The sequence below is a fragment of the Scatophagus argus genome, chromosome 14, assembly GCF_020382885.2.
Source record: "Scatophagus argus isolate fScaArg1 chromosome 14, fScaArg1.pri, whole genome shotgun sequence".
Taxonomy (NCBI): domain Eukaryota; kingdom Metazoa; phylum Chordata; class Actinopteri; family Scatophagidae; genus Scatophagus; species Scatophagus argus.
The window spans coordinates 1,501,307-1,528,595 of NC_058506.1; the positions used below are offsets into that span (position 1 = coordinate 1,501,307).

Sequence of the window (27,289 nt, forward strand, 5' to 3'; positions counted from 1 at the left end):
CTTTCTCGTCTCTCAGGTTCCCATGGATTGTCTGGGCCTCCTGTTGTGGTCCTGCTTGACACCGGCGACTGTTATTACCACCTATATATATGTGCATATATATATATATATATATAATGCTAGACAGACAGAGCATCTGACCTCATCCATGAGAATACACCACAATCATAAAATACTTTATACAACAACTTAAAGAGAACAGGCAACTTCACATAATCACAATGGACATTGTTATGCACATGTAGGGTTTGGTTATTAGCAGACTATTTGTGATTATCACCAATAATCATTAATAGTGATAAAATTGTTGACAACTAATTTCAATTACAGGTCATTAATTATGTTATGAAAGACAGCTTCACACTAGACACCAACTGTGTCGACAATCATGGGGCACCACCCTGTTAACAGGAACCAATAACCAAACTGGAAAAACAGTCTCAATCTGGTGTTCACTGAAAAGTCAATATCTGAGAGACATTAACAGTAGTGAAGTGAACAGTGAATTCAAGCACTAGCTGTCAGAATCCAACAACTGTCATGCCAACATGCAAATAATCACATTCAAAGACCGGCGAAGTTGTGACAAAGTTTATTAATGAAAGCCATATTAATTTACAACCAACACCACTTCCAATCAACAACTATCTGGTAAAATATCGGTTTATTAGCTGACGGTGATAGGCTCAATGAGGAAAACACTCAACAAAGTATGTTTTGTAAACAAAACAACAAGCAGATCAAATTGAATCTAGCAAACAGTTAACAGAAATTAACATGCTAAGTAAGTCTCCGCACAGACAGGCCTCTTAGGTTGCGCTGACCAATCAGTTGCGGTCGGAGTGGGTGTGGAGTCCACTCTCATGTGCTCAGTGTTCTTTGACTGAAGCTGGCGGGGCCGTTGTATGCTTTTCAGGCAGCAACGGTGCGCTTATTTCCTTCATGGGAAGTGGGGAAACAGCGGAATAGATTCAGTTGGGAATCCATTATGTCCTAACGAAGCCTGTTCAACTGACAGTTTTGTCGACTGGCGAGTTAGACATTTGTGCCCTAAAATTAAAATAAAAAAGAGTGAAACAACCAAGCTTGATGCAAGTCTCCAGCCTCGCACCCAGGTGTGAAGATTGAGATTTTGGTGCTCATTCAAACAAAGGGTCATAAAACCCTGGCTTCAGGCTTCTGGGATACAGGCCTCCCTATTGTTAACCTCAGTACATGGCCTGAGATCCCAACAACATGAAGTGTCAGATGGTTCACTTCTTTTAACATATGCATGGTTAGACACTCCATGTCTACACTCATAATAATATCTATAGTAACAGTCATAGTAACCACTGTAATAATACTAATAATAATCCTAGTAATAATAATATAGATATATGATTGATAATGGTGGCAATCAGTGTCAAGCAGGAAAACAGCAGGAGGTTCAACCATCATATATGAGAATCTGCAAGTTGAGAAGCACAAACACTCCGGGGAAGAAGCCAAGTTTATTAAAATGCATTAATGGGACTTGAATGTATTCAGGAGATGGACAGGAGTAGAGAGAAGTCCAGTGTATCATGGGATGTACCCTGGCAAGCCTATAGCAGCATAACTGGGGGCTAGCTCAGGGCAGCCCTCACTTCATAAAAATGGAAAATTTTAAACTTACCTTTAAATGCTGAGACCGGGATGTCTGCCTCTCAGACTGAAACTAGAAGATGCCTCCACAGAAGAGGAACTTGATAACTAAAGACTCTGAGTGTCATTCTACTTTTGGAGACCATTAAGGGATTTGTATGTGATAAGAAGGATTTTGAAATCCATTCTTGATTTTACAGGGAGACAGTAAAGAGACACGATTATTAAAGAAATATGATGCTAATTCTTGTGAGTACATGCGCAGTAGCATTCTGGATTAATTGAAGAGACTTCAGCCCATTAGAGACAGTATGGTGGCTGCCTTCCACACTCTGCCTTCCCCAGTCATTTTACCCAACACATCTTCACCATATGGATTTGTGAGGGACCAGAGTGGTCGCCCCGAATAACGGGATCTCGGCAATCACCTTCTCACAGGATTATATAAATTAGCAAAGTTTGGAAGTCAAGCCAAGACATCTCATGCTCAGTTCTTACACTCACTATATTCCTAATGAGTCCTGATCATAATGTATTAAAAGTTCACTCTAACAATACTTAAATAAATAGTGCTCTCCCATCAAACCAATTTCAGTTGATATCCAGTGTTTATCACTGATTATTTTAGAAGGGTTAGTCGCAGTTAGTCTGATTCCTGTAAATATAAATACTGCAGTAACACTCATGCTCAATGCTGCATGATGAATGCATATGCTCACTACCCTTGCACTAGAAGAGGATTCTGTGAATGGAAGAATTAACAGTATGTGCTTTCTAACCTCCACCTTACCGACAAGAGCCTTGATTTCTATATAAAAGAAAATTTAATTTAAAAATTAAAATTCCATCATCTTCCTCTTAGTCATTCATATGATTTACCTTCAAGAACTGTTGATGACCAAGCTCATATCTAATAGTGTTTTGCAGTGACCATTTATAGTTGAATGCAGGTGTGTAGAGTGTGGGACCTGCAGTTGATTCATATTTCCAGGTGGATTGTGAGTTAAAAAGACTCTTTATAAAGAATTATAATTGGAACATGGTTTTAGAAATCCAATTATTTTCTGGTGCACACTATTTTCAGGTTTTATGTACACTTTTAGTTTGAATCCTACACACTGTTTTATAAATGAGACCCCAGGGCACTAACTTCAAGGGCAGAGAGAGAAAGTCAAAGGTAGCCTTTCAAACTAAACAAAAAGCTGCACGTAGAATCCGTTCATCTCCAGCACGATACATTTATGGTGATAATCAATCCATAGTTAACCAGAGCAAAGTGGCTGATCTTATCCAGGTACTGGTGGACAAATATTCTCTGCAGAAATGCCTGTGAATCAGCTCATTAAAGTTCTTGTTGTTCCTGAGAACAGTGATGACTAAATTTACTGAAATTGCAAATTTGGGTATACTGTTCTGAATAGTATGGGTAGTGACTAGCTAGAGTCCACCTGTTTCAGGGTGATCCAGGGTGGGACTCGGACAAGGAAAGATGTGTTCTGTGTTTAAATCAGCAATGTTTGGTGTACAGTGTGTCCCAGATTTGAATTTTTAATATTTTAGTATTTAATTATTGGTCCTACCATATGTGAGTATCAGTATATCACTCCTTGTGTGCTTTTCTATTACCCTCTAGATTTAATTACCTCTATGTGTGTTATGTGTGCATCATGAAAATAATTATGATACTAGTGAGCACAGATCTCACCAATGTTCAAAAACAAATCAGTTATAGTATATCAGTGGTTTATGTTATGCTGTGAACTATTCACATCAAGAGAAAATGATGTTCAGAGACTTTTATTTTGAAATTTCTGTTTTAAAATTATGCTTATTCCTTATCTTTACATTCACCCCAGGCTTGTTTCTGACTTCCCAATTCAGGGAACTAGGTCTATCTGTGGACTAGCTGCCAGAGTGACAATTTTCCTTGGTTATTGGTGCAGAAGTCACTGACGATGTAAGTCATAATATTACTGCTGTAAGGTCTGTGCAAGCACACTAACTCGATTCTCTTTTTGTATATCATAATGTCTGGTCCATTTTAAGTGTATTCAGCACTGTAATGTTAGTAAAGTCAGTCTTAACATTAGCTTGCCCTGCTTTGAAATTAGTCTTGCTAAGTGTTAAACTAATTGGCTAGCCTAGCTATCAAACCAAACTCAATATACTTTCTGCATTGAATTACTGTACTTTAGGTGCCAACTGCTATACTACCTGATACTTCATGCATCACTGTGAAAGAAGTAAATGTGTATGTGCATGTGTGTGTGTGACTAGTATAATAACAAGACCAAAGCTCAGGCTTTCACTAACTTATTTTCTGTGGTTATCTGCTGGAGTGTAAGGACGTTGTGTGTTTGCTACTACACTGCTACACTACACTGTGACTTGTTATATGAATTTAACAAAGGATCGATGTAGAGAAACTGTGGGAAGACAAACAGAGATAAAGCAAGACTGACCCTGAAGACCTGAAGTGCAAATTATTCAAGGTTCTAAAGAGTGGTCCAAAGAGTGGTGCCAAGTGGCTCCAAGTATGAAAATCCCTCAACATATGGGGATCTAAAATAAAGAAATGGGCAATCTCATCTCTGAACCCTCCCAGTCCACCAGGTACTGAAGACCCCTGCCCTACAGACATACAAAAGGCAGCAGACCATAAAAGCAGGCTAGTTGTCAATGATCCCCCTTCACCCACCCGTTGAAGGAAGGCACAACTGGCTGAAAGAGACAGGTTTCATCTGTGAAACATGGAAAGTAGGATGAATTCTCATCAAAACAAGACATGTCAACAATAGGAAAGGGACTCAGGTAATGAAGAGAAAGTGTCCTTGAGTCATTTCTGAGGGGGGTGTTCTTAAAGGAAAGCCAAATGTGTTGACCTGCTGGGTACTCCTGGGTCTCTCTCCACAGTTTAGAGCACCATTTGATGTGATGTTGGATTGAAGGTACAACTAGATCTCCTTGCTGAGCAGGGAACAGGAAAGGAAGATAACAAGGTACTAGCAAGGGGCGCAGCAGCCCTGCAGGTGGAGGATGTGAGCACTTGTGTCTGGCTCAACCTGAACAGGTGGAGATATTATCCTGTTATCCTGTTATATTATCTTACTGTTCCAGAACACTATCAGAAATGCAGTATAGGAGATGAACATGAACAATGAACTATGCAAAATAAAACTTGTACTGTTCTCTGGAAACATTTTCCATTGTCGTCTGTGCTTCTCACAGCATTTGAATATCCAACCATACATTTTCTATACCACTTATCCGTCAGGGTTGCGGGGGAGCTGGAGCTCAGGCAGGGTTCACTCTGGACTGGTCGCCAGTCAATCGCAGGGCTGACACACAAAGACAGACAATCACACACTCTCACACTCACACCTAGGGGCAATGTAGAGTAGCCAGTTAACCTAATGTGCATGTTATTGGTATTGTGGGATTCGAACCTGGAACCCTCTTGCTATGAGGCCACAGTGCTAACCAGTGCACCACTGTGCTGCCATGGGTGAAAGGTTATCACAGGGAAACTATTTTCATATGATTTCATCTATTTTCTTACCAACTGTTTTCTTTTAACTATGACCACAACCTTTCCTTAACTTTAACCAGATAGTCGCTTTTGCTATACCATAACCAGACCTTAAGTGTTTTCAGTAGGTACTAACAATAGGATATTTTTTAGTTAGTTTTGATGACTTGTTGTATATAATGTAATAATTTGCATTTAAAATCATTTCCAATGATGATGATTTAGACATTTAAGTCAAATAAAACATTTCAAAACCCCAGAAAACAAGCAAATGCTAATGCAAGAAGCAAAATGTTCATCCAGTGCATTCTTTTCTTGTCGTTCATTGTTACTTAGGTTGCCAGACTTCACACAGTGTTTTCAACTTCAAAAGTAAAGGCAAAGCTAACCCTTGCCAAACACATTAACCTGTATTCACAATACAGTAACTGCACAGCTCTACACACTCCATCTGAAAACAGGACGAAGAGCTTGGAAGCAGCAATTACTTGTACCCATTCTATTGTAACAAGCTCATCAATGTGTTTTTTAAAATGATCCAATTACACAACTGAGCTTCAAATGTAATTTTTTATCTGCATGTGGATGTGTGCAAACAAAGATTAAACCATTGTGACTGACATCAAAATAAAAGGTTTTTTGGAGAAACAAGTTATTAAACATTTTCACAAGGGCATGTTTTGAAAAAGTCTTGAATATGAACTCATATGTAAGTGTTAGAAAAAAAAACCAAATGGCTTTATTGATGAATAATTTTTTCATTGAGAGATGTCTCATTGAATTACAGTGGCCTCCAAAAAACCAGTGCAGACTGTACAAATGGGAGACTTGAGGACGACTGTTAGACTGCAAGTGGATATTATAAAAATGAACCAGCAAAAGTAATAAATTTATGTTCAGGCTAAATTCTCCAGTTCTTAATCAGTTGAATGCAGTAAAAGTATCACTAACCAGCTGCAAAATGTAGTCAATTGAGTCACAGAATTATAGATTCAATTCAGTTTATTTATATAGCGCCAATTCACAACAAAAGTTATCTCATGACACTTTCCAGTTTGAGCAGGTCTAGACTTTTAGAAGGCAGAAACCTCGGAGCAGACCCCGGCTCAGGATGGGCGGCCATCTGCCTTGACCGGTTGGGTTGAGAGAGAGGAAGAGAGAGGGAGAGAGAGAGAGAGCAGGAGATGACAACTGTTCAGTGACAGTGGCAGCTCCTCCACTGCATTAGCACCTGCTCATTGCTACCCAGCCTGACTCGGAAGGCTGACTGTGACTTTGTCATCCCTCCTCTGAACAATCACAATTGCATGTCAAAAGTTAGTCTGTGATACTCAATCAGGAGGATGTAGTAATTGTGTAGTGAGAGTAATTGCTACACAGCAGAAATATATTTGCTTATTTTTCAAGCTATTCCCAGGAAACACATCTTTGATTTGTATCTCCCTCTACAGTTTGCCCACCAAGACAACTGACTTTGTTTATATTGATAACATAGCTGTTTTAAATATTAAGATCTCATAGACTTCCACTGGCGACCAGTCCAGGATGTACCCCGCCTCTCGCCCATAGTCGGCTGGGATAGGCTCCAGTCCCCCTGCAACCCTGACGGATGAGCAGTACAGAAAATGGATGGATGGATGGATGGACTTCCATTGCATTGTATTGTAAGTATAATGACAATAAAGCTTTATTATTATTCTATTTATATCTTTGACATTTTCTGCAGTGCAAGCTCCAATGACATATCAAATTCTCTGTATTACACATCGAATGACTGCAAATTGCAAATAATTTTACCAATGGGAATTAAATCAGAAATAAAGAGCCACTGGGGGTACAGACACAGAGCAAAATCAATGCAGTATGGAGGTCAACAGAAAAAGTGACAGCAGAGAACTGACTTTACACTCATTTAAATAGATGGCCACTGCAGTGACATACTGTTACATGGGTGTTATAGTTGTCAGTTGACATAGCATAGCCTGACTTGGCTTGGAGTGCCCTGTTGGACAACATAAATTAGATTCGTACTATATGAAGGTCCCCTACCAGACACTGACTATCAGTCCTGTTAAAGAAATGCCTTTTTTAGTTTTCATCAACCTACATCATCATCAGACCTGCTCTGACTCACACACACTGACAAAACAAAAAGTTTTGAGTTTTAATAAAAAGTGTCTGGGGTGTATAAATTACATTTTCAAGTCGTTCACCTCTGATGTTAGAACTTTTATTTTGTGTGCATTGTTGGCAATAGAAAAACTTTTTTGTTTGTTTTGTTTTGTTGTTTTTTTACTTCCCCTTGCTGTCCTTTAAAAATGCCCTGAGTAGTTACTTGTTAATAACATATTGTTAGAATTCTGCATAAATTGAACTTAAAGGTCCAATGCGTTGGATTTCAGGGCATCTAGCCCTGTGGTTGCAGACTGAACGGCCCTTTTTCTCACACACTCCCTCCATATCGAAAGGCCCTCTTTAGAGCCCTTGTCTGGTTTGGTTTGACCCAATCCCTCTGTCGATATAAAAGGCTCATTCTAAAGTGACACAACACAATTATTCTTTGTTTCAGGTGGTTGTACACAAAAGAGAATCCAATTATTAATATATTTATTTTCGGTTATATTTAAGTTTTGACTGTAAATCCCAAACAGTAGTATCAGTAAGGTCAATCTGAAGTGCAGGATGCTGGTGCAGAGCACACACAAGAATTTATTACATTTTTTTAAAAATTGTATTTGTTTTTCTCATATGTTCAGTCAAGTATGCTTCGCTGCCATTTGGAATAACGCCCTTGACTTGCATATTTTGATTCATATTTTGAATAACAAGAGAACAATGGGGTTACACAATGGGACACAATGTTGTTGCCTTGTGACGTTTTGAAGCAGAACAGTTGAGTAATTCAACCCAGGCAGTTGAGCAGTCATAAAACAAAAATAAAAAAAATAAAAATCTGAAATGAAGCCTATGGAGAGCCCAAGTCACACCGAAACTGCTCTCCATTTTGATAGCTCTTTCACTTGTTATTTTTCCTTAAGGTTTTAATAATCAATTAAGACACCGCACGGTAGTGAACTGAATTGAATTAATCAGTAAATAACTCGATTTTCATTAGGAAAATACTGGCGAACTGCGGACAGCAGCGCCTCCAGAAGTCTCCGCTCATCGCCGCTTTAAGCTAGCTACATACAACCGCGTCAACACAGGAAATCTGTTGTTTTTCCCTTCAAATTAAAAGCACATTAGGAGTAACCGAACACCAGTAAATGTACCAGCAAAACCAAAACGGAAGCTGTCGTTTTCATTGACGCTAACTTCCCTCTAAGCACTGCTGCCAATACCTCACGGTTGAAGGAGGGACTTTGTTGAGCGCTGCGTTGGTGGATGCTGTACAGTCAGACAGGAGGACCGGGGACTTGAAGAAAAGCACTTTTCGGGATTTTCAGAGACTCAGGCTATTTTTCTCAGACGACACCACACAGCAGACAAACAACAGATCGAAAAAAAATGCAGAATCCTCTGTACTGGGCTATGCTGATCGGGATGACCATCCTGCTGATGGAGCAAGGTAAGTGATAGATTTTGCCATGATTGGAGCACTTGTTATCGCTATTTCCGACTGTGCTTGAATGTGACTGTTTGTCAGTTTGTCAGTTACCTGATGCATGTCGCGGACCTTCTTACATGATCTTACATATGACATTAGAATGCTTGTCATCTAAGCCGAAGCTTAAATAAAGCGATTAGTGAAGTGCAGTTCGGCGGTCTTGGCGCCAGTGGCTTGACTCTCTAAGTATCCGAGTGGTTGCTTTGAATGTATTTTTACACCAGTTAAATTAGGCTGCAACCTTTTCTCTCAAAGTTTAATCCTGCCAAGGTAATTCTCAGCAGTATTAGCTTTGCTTTGGTTGTGCACTTTGAAGAATGGAAATAAAAAACAGAACTGTCGCTACAGCATTCAGTCAAGCAGTTCTTTACTTTAATGTACCTGCAATTAAAATTGAACAATTGTGCTTTTTGCGCTTGTGGTTCCTTCTGTCCGCGGATCATCTTGACGCATGGTAATTCTTAGGACCGGGAGGTCTTTACCGCAAAGTTGATTAAGTATTAGTTCTTAATCCACATTGACTGAGTGGTCAGGTCATCCAAGTTAAGCCATGTAGTCTGCGATCAGGCAAGAGAGCTTGGCTTCTGGACGGGAGAGCAACGAAGCGGCTCAATGTTTCTCACCTTGTTTACACCTGACATTAAAAATTCAATCCGGTGTCTAGATTGTGTGGTCAGACAGAGGCGCGCTTCAAACCGTTAAAAGAAAGGTCAAAAACATCACCTTTATAAATCAGAATACACCTATTGTATATTAATCTTTATTTCTCTTCAAGCTCCATCACCAGTCTTGAATAAGACGGGACAGAAAGAAAGAGAAATGCTGTTGAATCCTTCTTGTCCTTTGATAATGAAAGTTGAATAAGAAAGGTGAATAAGCGAGTGAATGAAGTGGATGTAGGGATGATGGAGGGGCATTTTAGCTCTCCTCCACACCTCATTGTTTTCCTCGGCTAGCGACCCTTTTCATCTTTATAGGTGTGTTTTCGGCTGCGCAAAATGCTGCCCTCGTCAACCAAAGTCTTGAATAGTCAAACCTGCGCAGAAAAACTGAGCAGAGATTCTTGCATTAAAAAGCTGAACTAAAGATGAATATTTCAAAAAAAAGGTCACCAGTTTAGCTCCTTAATGATTGATTATGTTTTCTAGACAAGGTATGCTGACCTCACAATTCCTTCTTTTCACTAATGCCCACAAATCTTAAACAAGGGTTTATTTTCTCTTGTCAAACATCATCTTCAGCTAAACTAAATGAGGTCTTAAAAAACTATGGCAAACACTACTTGCGCTTTTCAACCTAATTATGTATTTGAGATATGTCAGTGGTGAGAAAAAGATGGAATTAATCAAGTGACTCACTGTGTGGTGTAGTTTTAACTTGCTCTTAATGATACTCTGCACATACCGTCAGTGTTATATCATTACTTATGTTGCAAAGTAGGAATATTATTGTTATTTTGCAGACACGGAATGGTGTTAAGTGAAAAAAAAACCATGGAATACCTGACGACATTTTGAAAAGTACCCAAATTACTGCTGAAACAGGCAGTCGAGGAGGTAACTTTTGTTTGTCACTATTAAAAATGTCTGCTTTTAATGCACCTATAAAAAAGGTCCCTTTTTCCCCATTTCAAGTCCCATCCATTCCACAGACAGCATCAAAACTGTGCTGAAGTAATGTGCATATCAGCAGGTCTTTTGCAGAATCAGGTCATCGCAACAGAACACAGTACATATAAGGCTGAGACCAGTATAGATCATATTTGATGTGATAACAAATAAACTGAGCAAAGGATCATATAGGGAGAAATAAAGCAATGACCAATTTCAGATGAGCAGAAGTTTGCGTACATATGAGCACATCACTGACTGTTACAGTCATTTAATGTTTCGGGGCATGAAATTAGATAGCATTTTAACAAGTTTAAATCCTCCATAGAATGTGTTTGTCAAATCAGAATGTTTTCACATTGCTTAAAACAATGAAATAATGGTAAGTTATAAATACAACATTCAAATAAAAAAATTAAATGATTCTATTTAAGTCTTTAATCAAAATTTGTTGTCTGCATGAGTCAGAAACACAGGTCTAATTTAGTTGAGACATCTCACCTAACCTTTGGTCAAATTAATATTAATTTTCACTGGTTTGTCATTTTAACCAGCGAAAGTGTCGCTCAGCAGAAGTTAAAAATAAAAAGCCTGCTCATGTTTTGTGAACATTTTGTACATCTTTTCTAATAAAAAAGTGAGACAAACATTTTTATTTAGAACTTATAGCTAATTCTCAAGCAAGTAATCTGATCCAACATGGGCCCTATCAGAACCAAACCCTGGTCATGTTCCAACCCTGCATTTCCTATACCTTAACTCATTATTATTCTTTTCCATTACTCAAACCCCCATGCAATATGGGCAAAGTATGTTGCAATCATTGCTTGAACATGTAGGACTGTGAATCTATTTTTAAAACAGAAAGTAGCTGTTACAGTAGCTCCTCTCATGGTCTGATCTGAGCGTAATCACACATGGAAGCAGCATGTGCACATTGACTTTTCTTGAGGAAAAATAATGAGATTTTGGCTTATATACAGATGTGCAGAGAAACATGCACAGGACTTCCGTGTCTGAACTTTTTGAGGTAGGTGGATGCAGGGGGCAGGGCAAATCTCAGGAGCAGAGGAAAACAATCTGGAGCGATCCACTAGTTGGCTGGCTGCTGCAGCCTTTGTGGCAGGAAGCACTGCTCATCTGGATGGCAGTTGACACGAATAAGTGCTTGAAGCACTTCTCGGTGCACCTCGAGGGGATGAGCCGCAGGCAAAAATTGCTGTGGGGCTGTGTCAGCTCTATGGAGAGATAGTAGGAGGCTTGTCCAAAATGAAGACCAGTTCAGCTTCCTGTTAATGTATTTTGCAGCATATTGTTTCTCATGCTTTCTTTTATCATGCAGTGATCATTTCCAGGAAATAACTGACATCATGGAAAGTGGCAAGTTGTCCTTTGGCTTTGTCATGTGCCACAAGCAAATATGTGTGAATATGGTGTGAATATGCCAGGGTCAGCTTTAAATTGCCTCTTATTAAATGCACTCTTGCTCTCATTTTCTGCCATTTAATATGTTTGGCATGGACAGTTGTGCAGTATGCATTCACCATAATGAGTCATACATGACAGTATGTGTAATCAGGTGTGTCTTTTCGTGTTTTCTGTAAGATGAGGCACCTCCTGCTTTTCTGCAGATGGTGTTGTTGTTTCTGATAGGACTTTATATGCACATAACTTTCAGAATTTTTTCTGAACCCAAGAAGGATCTGAATTGAAAGTCTTCCACGAGAACCAAATGAACAGACTCACAACATGTGAAGGATAGGTGGTAAGCAATGAAATACTGACATCAGTGGGCGTTTTTTTTTTTTTTTTTTGGCAAGAAGGAAAAGAAGTTGCAAAAACAGCAAACAACAACAACAACAATCAAGAACACAGCAAAACATCCCTATATCAAACTGTCCCAAAAGTAGCAGCACATGTTCTTTTGCTAACAAAGAAAAGAACAACATTTCTTTTGGAGTATTAATCCAGCTTAAGATAAACACTGGTAATGAGGCAGCCTCATTGTCTAAGTGGGCTGCCTCCCTCCCTCTTTCTCTGTATGTGGCTGGGAGAAGACAGTGCAGGCTGTGTTGCCAGGATGCAGCACAAACTCTCATGTGTGTGTTTTTTTGGCCCTTGTAGGCCTGTGTATTGTGCCCTTGTCCTTCCTTCACCAGCCCGTGTCAGCCAAGGACCAGAATTATAGCCGGCTAGAATGAAATTTGGAGCAACAGCTGTTATTGGATGACCAGCTAAGAGAGCAGGGATGGATAGGGCTGGTGGTATGGGAGCCATGGTGTGCTTGTTGTATGCAGCCTTTTGTTAAAGACATTGAGGTCTTTGGTGATGGGTAGAGTGTGCTCTCTTCTTATCACAGGGCTACAGCCATACACAGTAGGGATCTCAAGGCAAAAGAGGCAGAGCTGTAAAAAAAAATGTCTTTGTCTGTTTCCTTGTGTACACTCCACATAATGCCTGGGAGCAGAATGTACAGGCAGGGCAGGCAGATGGCCGATAATGGCAGGTAGATATTGCCACCTGTGTATAGTGGCTTGATATCAAAATGGGAAAAATGAATGTCACATGAATTTGCTGTGAGATGCTATTAAAAGTCAAGTGGCTTCTTGGCTGGAAAGCAATAGTTTGCCTTCAGACACTGCTATATTGAGATGCACTGATGTATGCATTTCAACATTAAGATTTGACATGTATTTTTGTGATATGTTTTCCTTCAACCTGCCCCATCGATATTTACTCCAGATAGGGATATTCTACACTTTCCAGAATGCACCCCAGTGACTGGCATCAGCCTGTTGATACAGCTGTCTGTCAGCCACAGTGTGCATATTACAGGTTTAAATGAATGAAAATGTGGAATTCCTTCACGCCGATTTAAAACCAATGCAGGTAGGCTGTAACTCTATATTGTACTGTTGAAATGACATTATTATTCACTGAGTAAACGGCACAGCATTTTATTGAAGAGTATTTTTGACTGTCATTTGCCTTCCCCACAGAGCAGATATGCTTGTTCTCGTGCATCTGTGGTAATCAGCCTGTGTATTTCATTTGGGTGAAATGTAATCTCCATAGGCGGTGGCCATTGGAAAGCTTTGTTGGGTGAAGTTAATTAATACACCCAAACACCCATTTTCCTCCTGCATACCTCTCACCTAGTCTCCCTGAAAAGACCCCCACAGAGAGCCAGGGCTGCCCTATTGTAGACCTCCCTCTGCTGTTTGGGGCCTGGACTTGGAGACTACAGGCTGTACTCCTGGGAGGCCTCTCCACCCTACCTCTGCTACTGGATATTAACAGTATTATCATTGTTACAAAGCAACAGTGGAGATGGTAGTAGTTGTGGCAGTGTTGACCATGCTAATAATGATATTTGTTGTTATGTTTTTTTCTTTCCTCTTCTATTGTTATATAATACAGCTCAGGTCTCATATTGTCATTATCCTGCACTCCATGCATGTCAAAACACTTAACACAGCATGCCTTAATACACACATTCTATCAAAATTGTTTGTTTTATTTTTCTTTGTAGTTTTCATCGCATTTATTCTCCCTTAAAAACTAAAAGAAAATTCATTAGCAGCACAGCTGTTTCAGTTGTTTTTTTTTTTTTTTTAATTTTCATTGTTTTGTAATTTCTGTCTGTTTTATCCATCCAAAACATAAAATTGATTAAAAAAAAATAAATAAATAAAGAAATATTTTTTGCACTGGGCCTCTCTGTAAGACCAGTGCCACACAGTTAGGTGATCTGAATTACAGATTCATTTACAAATCTGCAATAAATCAAATTACAGTACAAACAACCTCTTGATATGAAGTGAACCTGGGGCTTCTGGGGCTTCTGGGGCTTCTGGGGTTTTTGGCTCCAGGGCAGTTGCCTGCTTTGATGAGCTGATGTTCCAGCCTTGTCCTCAGCTGAAATGACAGCTGAGTGCAGACCCAGCTTGTATGAACAAATGGATGCTCCAGCACGTCAGTATTCAATTCTGCTGATGGCTGTTTCTGGGGTACGTTATCGAACAAGGCAGTTGTATTTTACAAAGCAGGAAAAGAGTGTTCCAGGGCAAGAAACTCCCGCTGGAGTACAAGGTACAATCTAATGCACTTATGTGAATATATCAATTTTGAATCCACACATATAGCCAGAACCAACATGTTACACTCTCCCAACCACTTTTGAGTACATGTTAGTCAGGCTGAACAATAGAAAAGTGAGGTATTTTTTATTTATTTTTTTTTGTTCTTCTTGTTGTTTCTTTGTTTTGATGACTGCATTGCGTTTGATGGCTGCATTGCGTTCTGGTCTATTGAGTTCACTGTTACAGGTAAAATTGGTATTTCTGCTTGTTCTTCATTAGTTGAAAATATCTGGACGTGACATCTATGAAGTAAGAAAAATATACCAAGGCCAAGAGCTACTGTTTTTTTTTTTGTTTTGTTTTTTTTTTTTTTTATTATTATTATTTCCGAAGTGTTTTCTCCCATAGTTTTAATCAAGAGTTTGCTCTGGATATGGAACATTTTTCATTTAACTAATATAATATTAAGGAAATTAGACAGGTTGAGGATGAAGATTGTCTGTAATTCAGAATTGCTTCTCCTCAGAAGTCAAATTGCTACTTTTCCTGTTTTGTGGAAACAACAAGAGGTCCTGTTTGTTTTCTGAAAAGGCAAATTGCAAATTGGAAGTAATTGTCATCCAGTTGTCTTTTTCATTCCTGTGGTGGGAGGCAATTTCTGTGTTGCATTCTATTTCTGTATTCATTAATACTGTTTTGTTTGTGTGTGTTTGGTATTTTCACAGGTTCATATGGGTAGTAGGAAGTTTGCTGTGAGAGTGTAATGGAGGCCTGATTGATTTGCTCACGCTAAGTGTGGGTCAACAATCAATTTATAGTACTGGAATTTCACTGAAGGCTTGCAGTGGTGAGGCTGCATTGTAAGCATGTATTGTGTATATGAATTGATAATTCAGCAGATAAAGATGGAAAACAACAAATCAGGAGATGCTGAGAAAAACATTTTTTAAAAAATTTGATTATATGTGCTACTACTTACATTTCATTCATAATGTATAACATGATAAAAGGTACACAAATGTCACGGAGGAATTTCTGGAATGTTGATATTCACACATTGTGGGTAAATCTATCATGGACAGAAAATGCTATTCACTTTTCTGTTTATATTTCATACTGGAAGTGATGAATAAAGTCCTTAGTTTGCACTTGTTATCACTGCACATCTTTCACTTCCTATATATCAAATAATGCACCACCAGCAGCAGCAGTAATACTTACAGCTGCACAGAAGTAAAGGTTAAACTTTTTGAGAAAGCTGTTCCTTCACATAATTTGCAAATCCCAGTGAAGCAGTCATGTGACTTAGTGGCCAAAAGGGACCTTGCCAGGGAGGGCTGATTAATAAGCAACAGGGATAGTGACTTTAGACTGTGTCCATTCACCAGGTTGTTGTGTCAGAGGAATGCTTTCTCCTTGAGAAACTCAGAGATCACACTCTGCACTGTTTGTTTCTTTGTTAGCAGCTTCATAAAAATGCTGCTGGATGTATGTACAGTATGTGCCCTTTGGGGTTAGGGAATGCCAAAGGCTGTTTAGTAGAGTTACATGAAGCACTCAGAGTTTCAAACTCGTCCAATGTTTTTTGACTTTTGACACAAAGAAACACAATTTCTGAAGTTTAGAGGAACAAAAGTAAAGAGGAAATTGCTTCCAAGTTTCCAGATAAGTTATTCTTGTCTCTTATGAGCATTATTTATGGAGCAGTTACAGTATATGCAGCCGCAAGTTATGGATTTTATTGCCACTTTCTGCATCTTATTTACATATTCTAACATAACATCTGTTATTTTAAATTATTTATTTTTTGTTAAAGCTGAAAACTTAAAAGAAAAAAAATGAAAAATGTAATCAGCATGATAATTCCTTCCTGGCCATTTTGCAGGGGAAGATGGCAAACTTATGGGAGGAATGTAATAATAAAGTGAAATATTATCAACCTAAAACATTTGTAGTTGGAGTCTACCATTTTATATAATTTTGTCCTAAACTGCAACACATGTGAAGTATTTATATTACCAAAGTTGATCTTGTTTGACAGCATGTTCTGCACATGGGTTCCTGAAAACAGATTAACTCCAGTAATTTGCCTCTGTGCTGGTGACATCTGTTACCAGAAGCATTATGTTTTCAAGATGTCAGTCTGTCTGTCCATCCCATTTTTCCTAAACATGATACCTCAGGAATACCTTGGAGGAATTTCTTCAAATTTGGCACAAATAGTCTACTTGGAAAAATGTCCACTTGAACCCCTGTCAAACAAAATTCTGAGGTACCTGCTCTCTCTGCACCTCAGCCACAGGTCCGACTGCGGCCACACTGCTTGCACTGTCTTTATTTATGCCTCTGATGTCCACCTTGAGCCTGGGCTGATTGTATGGATCTTCTGTGGGTTGAGTTGGGTCGTGGGTTGAGGATGTGTGTGAAGCATCCACATTTAGGAATTTGTAGTTTCTTTGCAGCAGCATTCACATTTGAAGCATTGTAGTCCATTACAAGCTCATTGGTTTTGCTGAAATTGAGCTTTAGGTGATAGTTGTTGCATGTGATGAAGCTCTTCATCCTCACTACATATATTATAGTCTGGACAGACATGGTTACAAACTGCAACTTGACTGGTGCACAGAGCCATATAAATGCCATTTTAACTGACATTACAAGCACAGCTGTGATCACAGTTCTTTGCAATGCATGTCATAGGTTCCATGTTTTCAACCTTTACTTTGAATTTTGTCTGCAACATCTGAGTGCTTAGTGTTGTCAGGTGGCCAGAATTCACTTGTCAGAGCACATGCATTTTGGATCAGGTGGAAGAAGCCCGGAAGATCATGTCACAGCGTGCACTGTGATAGTGTTGGCCACTGGACACTGGAGCAAGTGCAGTCATGTTTTTGTTTGAAAAAATAGATAATGCTTGCAATGTAGAAGTTGAGACTGTTATGGAAGTGGACATAAAAACTCATGTTCTCATGTGGAACATGTAATTTTGCAAAAAAGGAAAAGAAGTGAGACTGGGTGGCCAGAAGATATGGAAATAAGTTGAAACAATGGTTTATCTAGCATGAAACAAAAGGGATACAGTATAAATAATGAATAATCTCCAATAAGAACCCCATGATGAATAAAAGCAGATTTCTCTCTTGCTGTCAGACTCTAATTAGTCTTTTGTTTCCTTTTTTGTGTTTTCCTGTCTAGAGTGACCTTGCCCCGTTAATAAGAGAATTTCATTGTCTCTTTTATGATCGACGTAGCTGTAGCTCTTGTGTCTTGAGTGGGAAATAGCTTCCTCATATTGTGCACAAATTATCCCACCCCTGCACTACTGATACAATCAACCTGTTTCTGTTGCTATTCTTTACCCACTTGACTGTGGAGACTTCCCAGCCTTGCACTAGCAAACTAAATCTTCCATATGCGTGTGTGTTTTGTTTTTTTTTTTTTTATCTGATTTGATATCTCAAGGGAAGTAAACAGATATATAATTTAGGCGGGTAGGCAGTAGATACTCACATCCATCATCCACCATCACCTGCCCAGATCCTTGACATAGACGCTTTAAGATGGCCAGTTGAGACTCGGCAGGCCCTCGTGCACTAATATAAGGGATGTGTCTCACAGATAGGCAGATGCTATACAGTAGGTACTTAACTAATGTAGTGGTATGGCTGTAATTTTGGAGCAGATGACAGAAATAGTGGTTTGAAAGCACATGGCCTGCCGCAAAATATTTGTGCAATTAGTGGGGGCTTGCCTGGGCATTTGTGTGAAGCACAAGAGATAATATTTCAATTAGTGCTATCATTGATTGTGTTGGAACTCTCATGGCAAAGGCCTTTGTGGTGGAATGTGAGAGTGTTGGGAGAAGGGACCTTCATTAAAGACATAGCTGTCAATTTTGTCCTCCTCTTAAGCAAATTCATATTTTAGCTGTGAAGTTGTTCAGCTAATTTCAAACCTGTGAGCAGCTCATCAGTCCTTCATCACACTTTGCTGCTGTGTGTCTGAGATGATATATAACCACCTGCAAACAAAGGTGACACAGTCTTCCCAACAGAGGGAGAATGCATCAGGACATAGAGGTATTAATTTTAAATTTCCCACTGGTGGAGGGCAGAGCACGCTGATGTTATCTGAATCATTCCCCTAACCTTGTGATTGATGAATGCAAAGTTAACAGATCAATGCAGCTGTTAAAGTGCAACTGAAGGGACCTACAGAGCCTCAGTGTCTCAAAGAGCTGATAAGAAGACAGCAGAGAGGAGTTATGTCCCTCGAACGCTTTGTATTTCTGTTTGCTGTTCACAAGTGCATGAGTTTGCAGGCCCAGGTTGAGGATTTATGAACTCATGAAAATTTAACCAGAACGTTATTGTTTTTAGGACACGTCATCTTTTAGTCTTGAGTGATTCAGCTGAAGAAGCAATGCACATGGTGCCCATATACCCATCCTGTGATCATGAATATTAATGAGATATTGGTGAGCTAAGGAGACTTATGCTATTGTATCTGTTGCTTTTTGGCATCTGGACTTACATATATTTTGTAGATATTTTGTGGCAGTGAGTAGTAGCTGTTCAATTGCAATCATATGAGCAGCTGTCTAAGATGAACTTATTTAACAGCTTGATTAAAATAAGTTCATGGATCAGTGAATGTGCTGCTTTAAAGTCTGTTTGGGCCTCCTGGGGCCTGTACAGGTTTTCCCAATGCAGCCATGAGCATGTTCACATAACGGAGGTGTTTGCAATAAATGACTAATCACACATACGGACAAGTGTACTGGCAGCAGAGCAACATATTTTGCAAACAAAAAAACAAACTATCATATTAGACAAACATGAAGAAGCAAAACTCCAGGCTAAAAGCAAGACAGTTGCAGCTGCCATATACAGGAAGGATAGCTGTCATAGATAATAAGTATATAAAAATCGCACACTGTTTGCAGGTAATAATAATCTTACACTATCACTGCCCCATCATTACCACATGAGTAGATGTGCATATGATTCTTATATATTATTATTAGTAATGATAATAATAATAATGTGTTCATTAGATGTCTTCTTATGGTGTGGATGGTGAGTAGCCTTATTCTTTAAGCTGCATCCTGTAACTGGTTTTGTTATTACTTCGAGCCAACAGGCATTAAAAAGAAAAGAAAAGAAAAGAGGACAGGCTGCATCACGCCTACACAGACTACACCTCTTACTATCACCACACCGAGCTCCGGGATCTTCTTCTATGAATGATACATTGTAATTTTTGAGAATTGATTTACTGCACTTAATGAATCATAAATACGCATTTTAATCATACAAACATAGTTTTATAGAAATTGTCAGAAGACCATTTTTATTGGGGTTTTATGTCAGCCTGAGGTAAGATTGTTAGATTTGTATTTTTCAGTTTTTAAATGTTGCCAATGTCAAAAACTGTTGTCTACAATCTTTACTTGGACAAAGTTTAATCTTAAAAAGAGAAAATATACTCTTGCGCAAAATCAGTGCAATAGCTTTATATGGACAGATTTTCTTCTCCAGTATATTCTTCTTTATATACTAGGAGCACTGAGTGTGACAAATGTAACAAGCATGTTTTCTCAGGGAAAAAAAGAAAAAGATATCATTAATGGGAGAACAAACTTGCCAGGAAAAGTAAAAGTTTAATTTGGCTGGTGCTTCTTGACTTCATTTACAACCAAATTCTCTACAAAGCTCCCTGCATTGCTTTAGACTTTACAATACTCATTAAATTTCATGGAAGCTTATGTAGGCCTGCCTTATAATTAATGCTCAACGCTCGAGTGGCAATCTTAATAGTCTTTTAAATGGTCAATACAAAAATGAATGTTTCTCATTAATCAAAATCCCATTGCTTGATTTCTGCTAAGCCATTTCTTTGGCGTTGCTATAGCACACCACTCATTTAGGCCAAAAAAAAAAAAAACAAAAAAAACCAAAACATTGTTCCAAATTGAACAATAACTTTGTTTTCCCTTCCCATGATGTGGAATTTGTCTGGGGGTTAGAAAGTGTAGTGCTGCTGTCCTGAAAACCCACTGCATGCCTTCAGTGTGAAAATAAGCTTTAATGATCAAGTCTTGCTTTAAAAAGTCTTCTTGGACAGTTTCCAAATCTGCAGGAATCCTATGATTCCAAATGGGAGTGCAGTTAAAATAGGCATAACATCAGTGGCAACTTTGTGATTCTGCGCTGAACCAAGACCAACAAACTCAATTAATTTTAGAGTGGTGCTGTATGTGCAAATTGCTTATTATCTCACCTGTAAAAAAAGAACAACTGAGCTTTTATCCATGTCACAGCCCTCAGTAAATGAGATTTGCATCCTGTTAACCAGTGGTATTATACTGTACTGTACAGAGCTCTTATTTTGGTGGCTGTTGTGAGAAAACAAGAGCAGACTAAGGCAACATGTAGGGACAGATCATACAATGACCTTACACATGGCACCATCCCTGTTCATACCTACAGTGCATTAGCTGCTATTGCTGTTATACCAGAGGCATACTTTGCACAATCCATGTATTATTCTGTTCTGTTTTATTTTGAGAAAGTAAGTCATTATTTAGAGTTTCTCATTATTCTGAGATACAAAGTCAATATTTTAACTTACTTTGTTTCTCATTACATTGACTTACATAATCTTTTTTATCATCACATTGGTGGAAACTGAGTTCCATAAAATCCCAAAAAAGTGAATATAGAAATATCTATAATAAGCTTTTCCTACTCAGGTCCATTCACAGTGCCTCTGTGAATGGACAGCACATGATTGGTTTCCACATTAGATGAGATGTTACAAAATTCTGTTCACACAATGAGGTGAGCACAGAGAAGCATTCCCGCAGCATATGAATGTACAGGTACATCTCCAAAAATTAGAATATCATGAAAAAGTTCAATATTTTTGGCACTCATTTCAGAAAGTGAAACCCATATATTATATAGATTCATTACACATACAGTGAAATATTTCAAGCCTTTATTTCTTGACATTTTGATGATTATGGTTAAAGATAACGAAAACCCAAAATTCAGTGTCTCAGAAAATTAGAATATTGTGAAGAAGTTCAATATTGGAAATTCATGGTGTCACACCCTAATCAGCTAATTACCTCAAAACACCTGCACAGGTTTCCTGAGCCTTTAAGTCGTCTCTCAGTCTGGGTCAATGGGCTACACAATCATGGGGAAGACTGATTGACAAATGTCCAGAAGACAGTGATTCACACCCACAAGGAGGGTAAGCCACAAAAGGTCATTGCTAAAGAAGCTGGTTGTTCACAGAGTGTATCCAAGCATATTCATAATCATCAAAATGTCAAGAAATAAAGGCTTGAAATATTTCTCTTTGTGTAATGAATCTATATAATATATGGGTTTCACTTTCTGAATTGAATGCCAAAAAATATAGAACTTTTTCATGATATTTAAATTTTTTGAGATGTACTTGTAAAAAGCTGCACATGAAAAATGTAATTCAGCTTAGCTAGTGAAACAACAAAAACAAAACAACTTTTTGAGTGAGGGGGAAACTTTGTATTTTTAAAAGTTAATTTTTGGTACGTTCCACATTAACAGATCCTGATATCTGTCTTCAAATTTTGATATTACACATGAAGTCACATTTAAATTTGTAAAATACACTTGTAATAGCTTTATAGGAATGAGTCGTTGAGGTCATTGTACAGTGTGGACATCGGAAACAGAATCACACATCCCTGAAACATGAAAAATCCATCTTAATTTCACATCTACAGCATCTCGGTTTGAGAATGGAAAATGGTTCTTGATTGACCTGCAGGTGGTTAGATAATAGCACAGACTTGAGTACCTGCAAGATAGATTTTGTTGGCATGACTTTAGGTGACTGAATGCCACTGTATGAAATTGTACCTGGCTGTAATACTGAGCAATATACAACACAACAGAAATTAAGAGTGAATCATGACAAATTACATACAACTAGTCACAAGTCATTAGACTTGTAGGATCCATTGTACTTATCTTATTTATGTGATCAAATAATCTGTGATCTTGTGGGTCATGAATAAATTTAATTGGTTTGACTTGAGTCTCAGACCAAAAATAAGTTATAAGTACTATAATACAATAATACAAATACATAAGCTGTTGTTGACCCATAACCTGTTTGTCTCAGTCATACATTGTGCTATATATCACCTGTATCAGCCAGGTTTCCAGCCAAGTGTATTGTTCAAAAGGAAAAAAAAAACCCCAAGTCAAACACACATTTCTGAAAATAAGAAAGCTTTTGTTGAGAGCAAAGGCTGACTTAACATCAGTCCAGACTTCAACCAGCACTGCTTCACAAATAATTCTTCACTTTTTTTCTCTTCAGTATTTTTGTTTTAGAGTAAGATCACAACATGCTTTTAATATTTCATACTTGCTTCCTGTGATCGAGTCAAAACTGAAAAACTTGTTTTTCAAAGGGAAATTGCCTAAAGATAATGAACAGGAAACATTCTGAACAACACAAATTTTAAACAGATTCTTTCTCTCAAAGACATATGAAGGACATGCTTTCTCAAGACACATCTGAGAACTGTGTTGTCTGTTGACTTTCTTTATTTGGCCACTTAGCAGATGCAATCTAAAATCCAGCCTCAAATATTGGCCTCCAACTGCTCCACCTACTCCTCCGACTTACCTGAAGCCATCTGTCGAGAGGCAGTAAAAGACCAGTAAGAGACTCCTGCTTGCAGCCTGCCTTCTCTTTCATCTCTTTGTTTTGGAGTATATTAATTGCCCATTGTGCGCTTACACACCCAGTGTGATCTAGATATTCTCTTTTCCCAAATCTCCAGTCTGTTCTCCATTTCTTAACAACTTAATTAAGTTTTTGCCAGTTAACAGTGAGAGCAGGAGAGATTCGGAACAGCATGAACGCAGAAAGATTAATACTGAGACAGTTGAGTGTATTCTGCTCATGGCATCATGTTTGATGTGGATATGTCTGTAGGTCAAATACTGCCATCAGCAATGACAGGAGGAATGGAGTCTTCACATCTGACCTGAAGGGCTTTTCTTTCTTTCTTTCTTGTTCTTTCTTTCTGTTGTTTGTTAAGATGAACTGAAAACCTCCTCAGTAGCGCTGACATGCAGACTGCTCTTTGAGTTTTAAGTGCCAGTCATGGCAGAAAATGATGCTAGTTTTAATTATCAATGAATCTGTTGCTTATTTTTGACATTTCTTATTCAGTAAAATAATTGCTAGAAAGTGAAAAGGTCCAGTGCAATGTACCAGAGTATCTGGCGAGGACACCTTGAAACATTTTTTTTTTAAATATAGCACAATTACCAACTTGGACCCAAGGTTAAAATGATTACGTGTTGGTGAGGGTCAAAGGTCGTAGGGCGCTGTGACATAAGTCAAAATGTATGCACTAATTATTATGCACAAATATCTAATAGGATAAAATAATGAAGCAAAGATATTTTATATTCAAAAGGTCAAAAGTCATCTTCTGTATGACATCAGAATGTTGTTCTAAAATTATTTTTGGCCACTATTCAACAACTCAGGAACAGAAGTGCAGAGTGTGATATTAAACATTTGGTGAGATACTGAACTGGTGACACCAATCTTGGGTCCCCACCTTGAAGCTAAACTGACTGTATAAAACCTCTGTATCTACAATAACAATATCTTCACACATGTCTGAAGATATGTGTGAAGCATCCACTTTTTGGAATGTATAGCTTCTTCGCAGCAACATGAAGCATTGTAGTCCACTACAAGCTCATTGGCTTCGATGATATTGAGCGATTGATTAATTGTCGTTGCACCATGTGATAAAGCTCTCTGTCAGTCAGTATATATATTATATGAGTCTGGACAGACATGCAACTTGAATGGTGCACAGAGACATACAGTGACAAGGCAGCAATTCTAGTTTGTCAGCTGTTCAAGACTCAAAGATACAGACTTACAAAAAACAGAGGAAAGCAGAAAAGTGGAAATAGCAAAAATTTATCATTTTTGAATAATAAATAACTTTAAAGGAAATATGCTAAGACTTATCTGCTTTCTTGGCAAGAGTTAGATTATAAGATTGATACCATTCTCATGTCTGTAACCTTAATATGAAGTTATATCCAGCAGAATATTAATTTCAATTTAATAACAAATTCTAACAACAAGCCTGGCTGCTTCCCAAGGTTGACAAAAAGTCCACCAGCACATCTAAAGTTCACTAATTAAGACACCACACGTATGCATTCAGTGTCAGCATTCATGTCTCTTACTAACTGAGTTTAGCACCAACAGGTCTTTTATCCCTCTACATCTTTTTTTCTTCTGGTTTGTCATCATAATAAACAGAATTTGCTTAGATAGTCGGGTTGGTTATCCTGTTTGCCTGAAACAAAAGTCATGCTTTGCTCTTAATTGGTTGTAAACAATCAGTTAATTAACTTACTATAACATTACTGAAACTATCACAGATTTTGTTAGCATTGCAAAGATACAGTATCATGCTCATAGGTGCTCAGTGCTGTAATAAGCTAATTGTTGACAGTGGTTAGTGAAGGTTAATGTAGCTTTGAAAAGGGAGTTTCATATTTCCATGTTGTACATTGTTAACAGCAGCAGCTCCCTCTAAAGAGCAGAGGCAGAGGCACAGAGAGAATGAGCAGAAGTCTAAGAAAGCTTCTTTTTTTCACTTTGCATCTTGTTAAAGTTGTGAGTAAGAACAGAAATGTAAAAAAGAGGGTACATTTTAATAAATAATGACATCAGGTTACATATAATTTGCATTTTAACTTCTAATCTGATTTTTTACAAAACTTAGGGTGAGGATTAGGGACATTACTGTAGAGAGGATTCCTTTCTATGAATTGAGTCTCTTCCCCACAAAATACAGCACTGCAACAACTCTGCAACAGCTCCAACAACTGCAGCGTAATCAACCCATTACCTGTTTTGGTCCACTGGGTGCCTACAGTCTGCCTGTCTTGCATACTAACACCATGTAGCTGTAAGAGCTGGCATAAATTCTCCAATGGTACCTTGGTAGATTGTTTTTTCTTTCTTTAATGAACACATAAAAAAGGCCCTACACTGTACCTTCCTTAAGTGCAATTCATTGGCACATCCTCTAGTGATATTTCTGAACATACAAATGCATGCTAAGTAGTTTTGTTGTTTAAGTCTAACCAAACTGCAACCAGATCATGTGACCAAGGCAACAAAAGTCACCTCACTTCATCCTTTCTTGGATGTCTAAGACTCAGTAAATATGGACTCAGTGAATAAATATGGAGTTAAATTATATGCAAAAAGCCTAAAATGTGTGAAATGACATGCACAACGTCCTTGAAATGGTCATGGTATTTACGTTCTACCATGAGATCCTGTTGATCATACACATCACTGTTACTGTCTTGGACCATGCACCTTCACACATTTGACAACAGTAAACTATTGTATCATCTTTTATCGTTATATTTGTCTTCTTAGTTTGAAAATAACTGAGATTTTATAATTCATGTTCAGTAGTACAGGATTGCACAGCAAAAGCTGTTTGCACACTGCTGGTTGTGGCTCAGATGGTAGAGCAGCCGTTGGGGCTTCCAAACGGAGGGTTGGTGTTTGATTTACGTGTTGAAATGCCCTTTGGCAAGACACTGAACCCCAAATTGCTCCTGATGGCTGTTCCATCATTGTGTCAGTGTTTGTGTAAATGGTTATCACTCCTGATGAGCAGGTGACACCTTGAATGGTGTCTTCAGTGCATCAATGTTTGTGCGAATGGGTGAATGTTTGCTCATGTAAAGTGCTTTGCGTGGTCAGTCAGCCTAGAAGAGTGCTATATAAGTACAGTCCATCTACCGTTCATTACGCACAGTAGCATGGCTTACTGTAACATGTACATGTAACATTTATTTCATTTTTTTATAGTCTTGTTCATTTCCTAAAAGATAGTGTCAGGTCTTTTGCATTGGCTTTTACAGTTAGGTTTTATTTTATGCAGGGTTAGGGTTAATAGATGGGTTAATCATGAAATGTTGTAAACCATACATTCCCAATTGTCAGTTGAGATTCAAATGACTTGTTTTATGTCATCCTCTTTCTAGTTCCCATATTTTTTCTGCCGCTAATTGCATGCAATGCTGTACACTTGAAATAGCATTGGGGTGGAACATTTTTCTTTTCCAACAATTTTGTCATTAGCCTCAATCCAACAGCTGGTTGACTGGTTAAATCAGCTTTCGTCATATATCTGTGTTCTGAAAGGATTGTTTCAGAAAGAAACATCTAAACAGAGTTTCATTCCAACAGCACAGTGAAAAATACTTTTCACACAATATTATGAAATTTTACAGAATCATTATGGCCATACATGTTGGACTACTCAAACTCTATAAGACTTTACTGTTTCAGGATTATTTTAGAGATGTACAATAAAGGATTGAGGGGTAGTGTGATGGATAGAAGGGACTCAGCACATACAAAGCAAAAGCTCTCAACTGTCTCCTCAGCACTCACTTGAGGAATCCCTGTATTTCTTTTTGAAAGTGGAAAAAATTGATAAAGCTGATGAATTTATTCATGAGGATATTTAAAGTAACTTCCAAAAATGGCTGATGCAGAATCTGATTTGAACTGTCTCAGATTGGGACAGTTATATCCTTTAGGCTAGCCTGGGGCTTTTCGGTACACCGTGCATTGGTATGCCCTCTGGGAAGGTGGACACCAGCCAGCACCATCCATAATTTTTTTCTGCTTGAGTGTCTTAGACAGCACAGGGAAAAAAAATTGTCCAAGGGACTCGTCTTTTGTGTGTTCA

General features: G+C 38.3%; 1 protein-coding gene across 1 annotated transcript in view; it reads left to right on the plus strand.

Annotated features, from left to right (window-relative positions):
- The first annotated feature begins 8,414 nt into the window (after positions 1-8,414).
- Positions 8,415-27,289, plus strand: part of ntm (neurotrimin) — a 370,092-nt gene continuing 351,217 nt past the window's right edge. Inside the window, exon 1 of the mRNA XM_046411179.1 lies at positions 8,415-8,723. Within this exon, the coding sequence (XP_046267135.1) occupies positions 8,663-8,723 (61 nt within the window). The 5' untranslated portion in view covers positions 8,415-8,662. The remainder of the gene's footprint in view (positions 8,724-27,289) is intronic.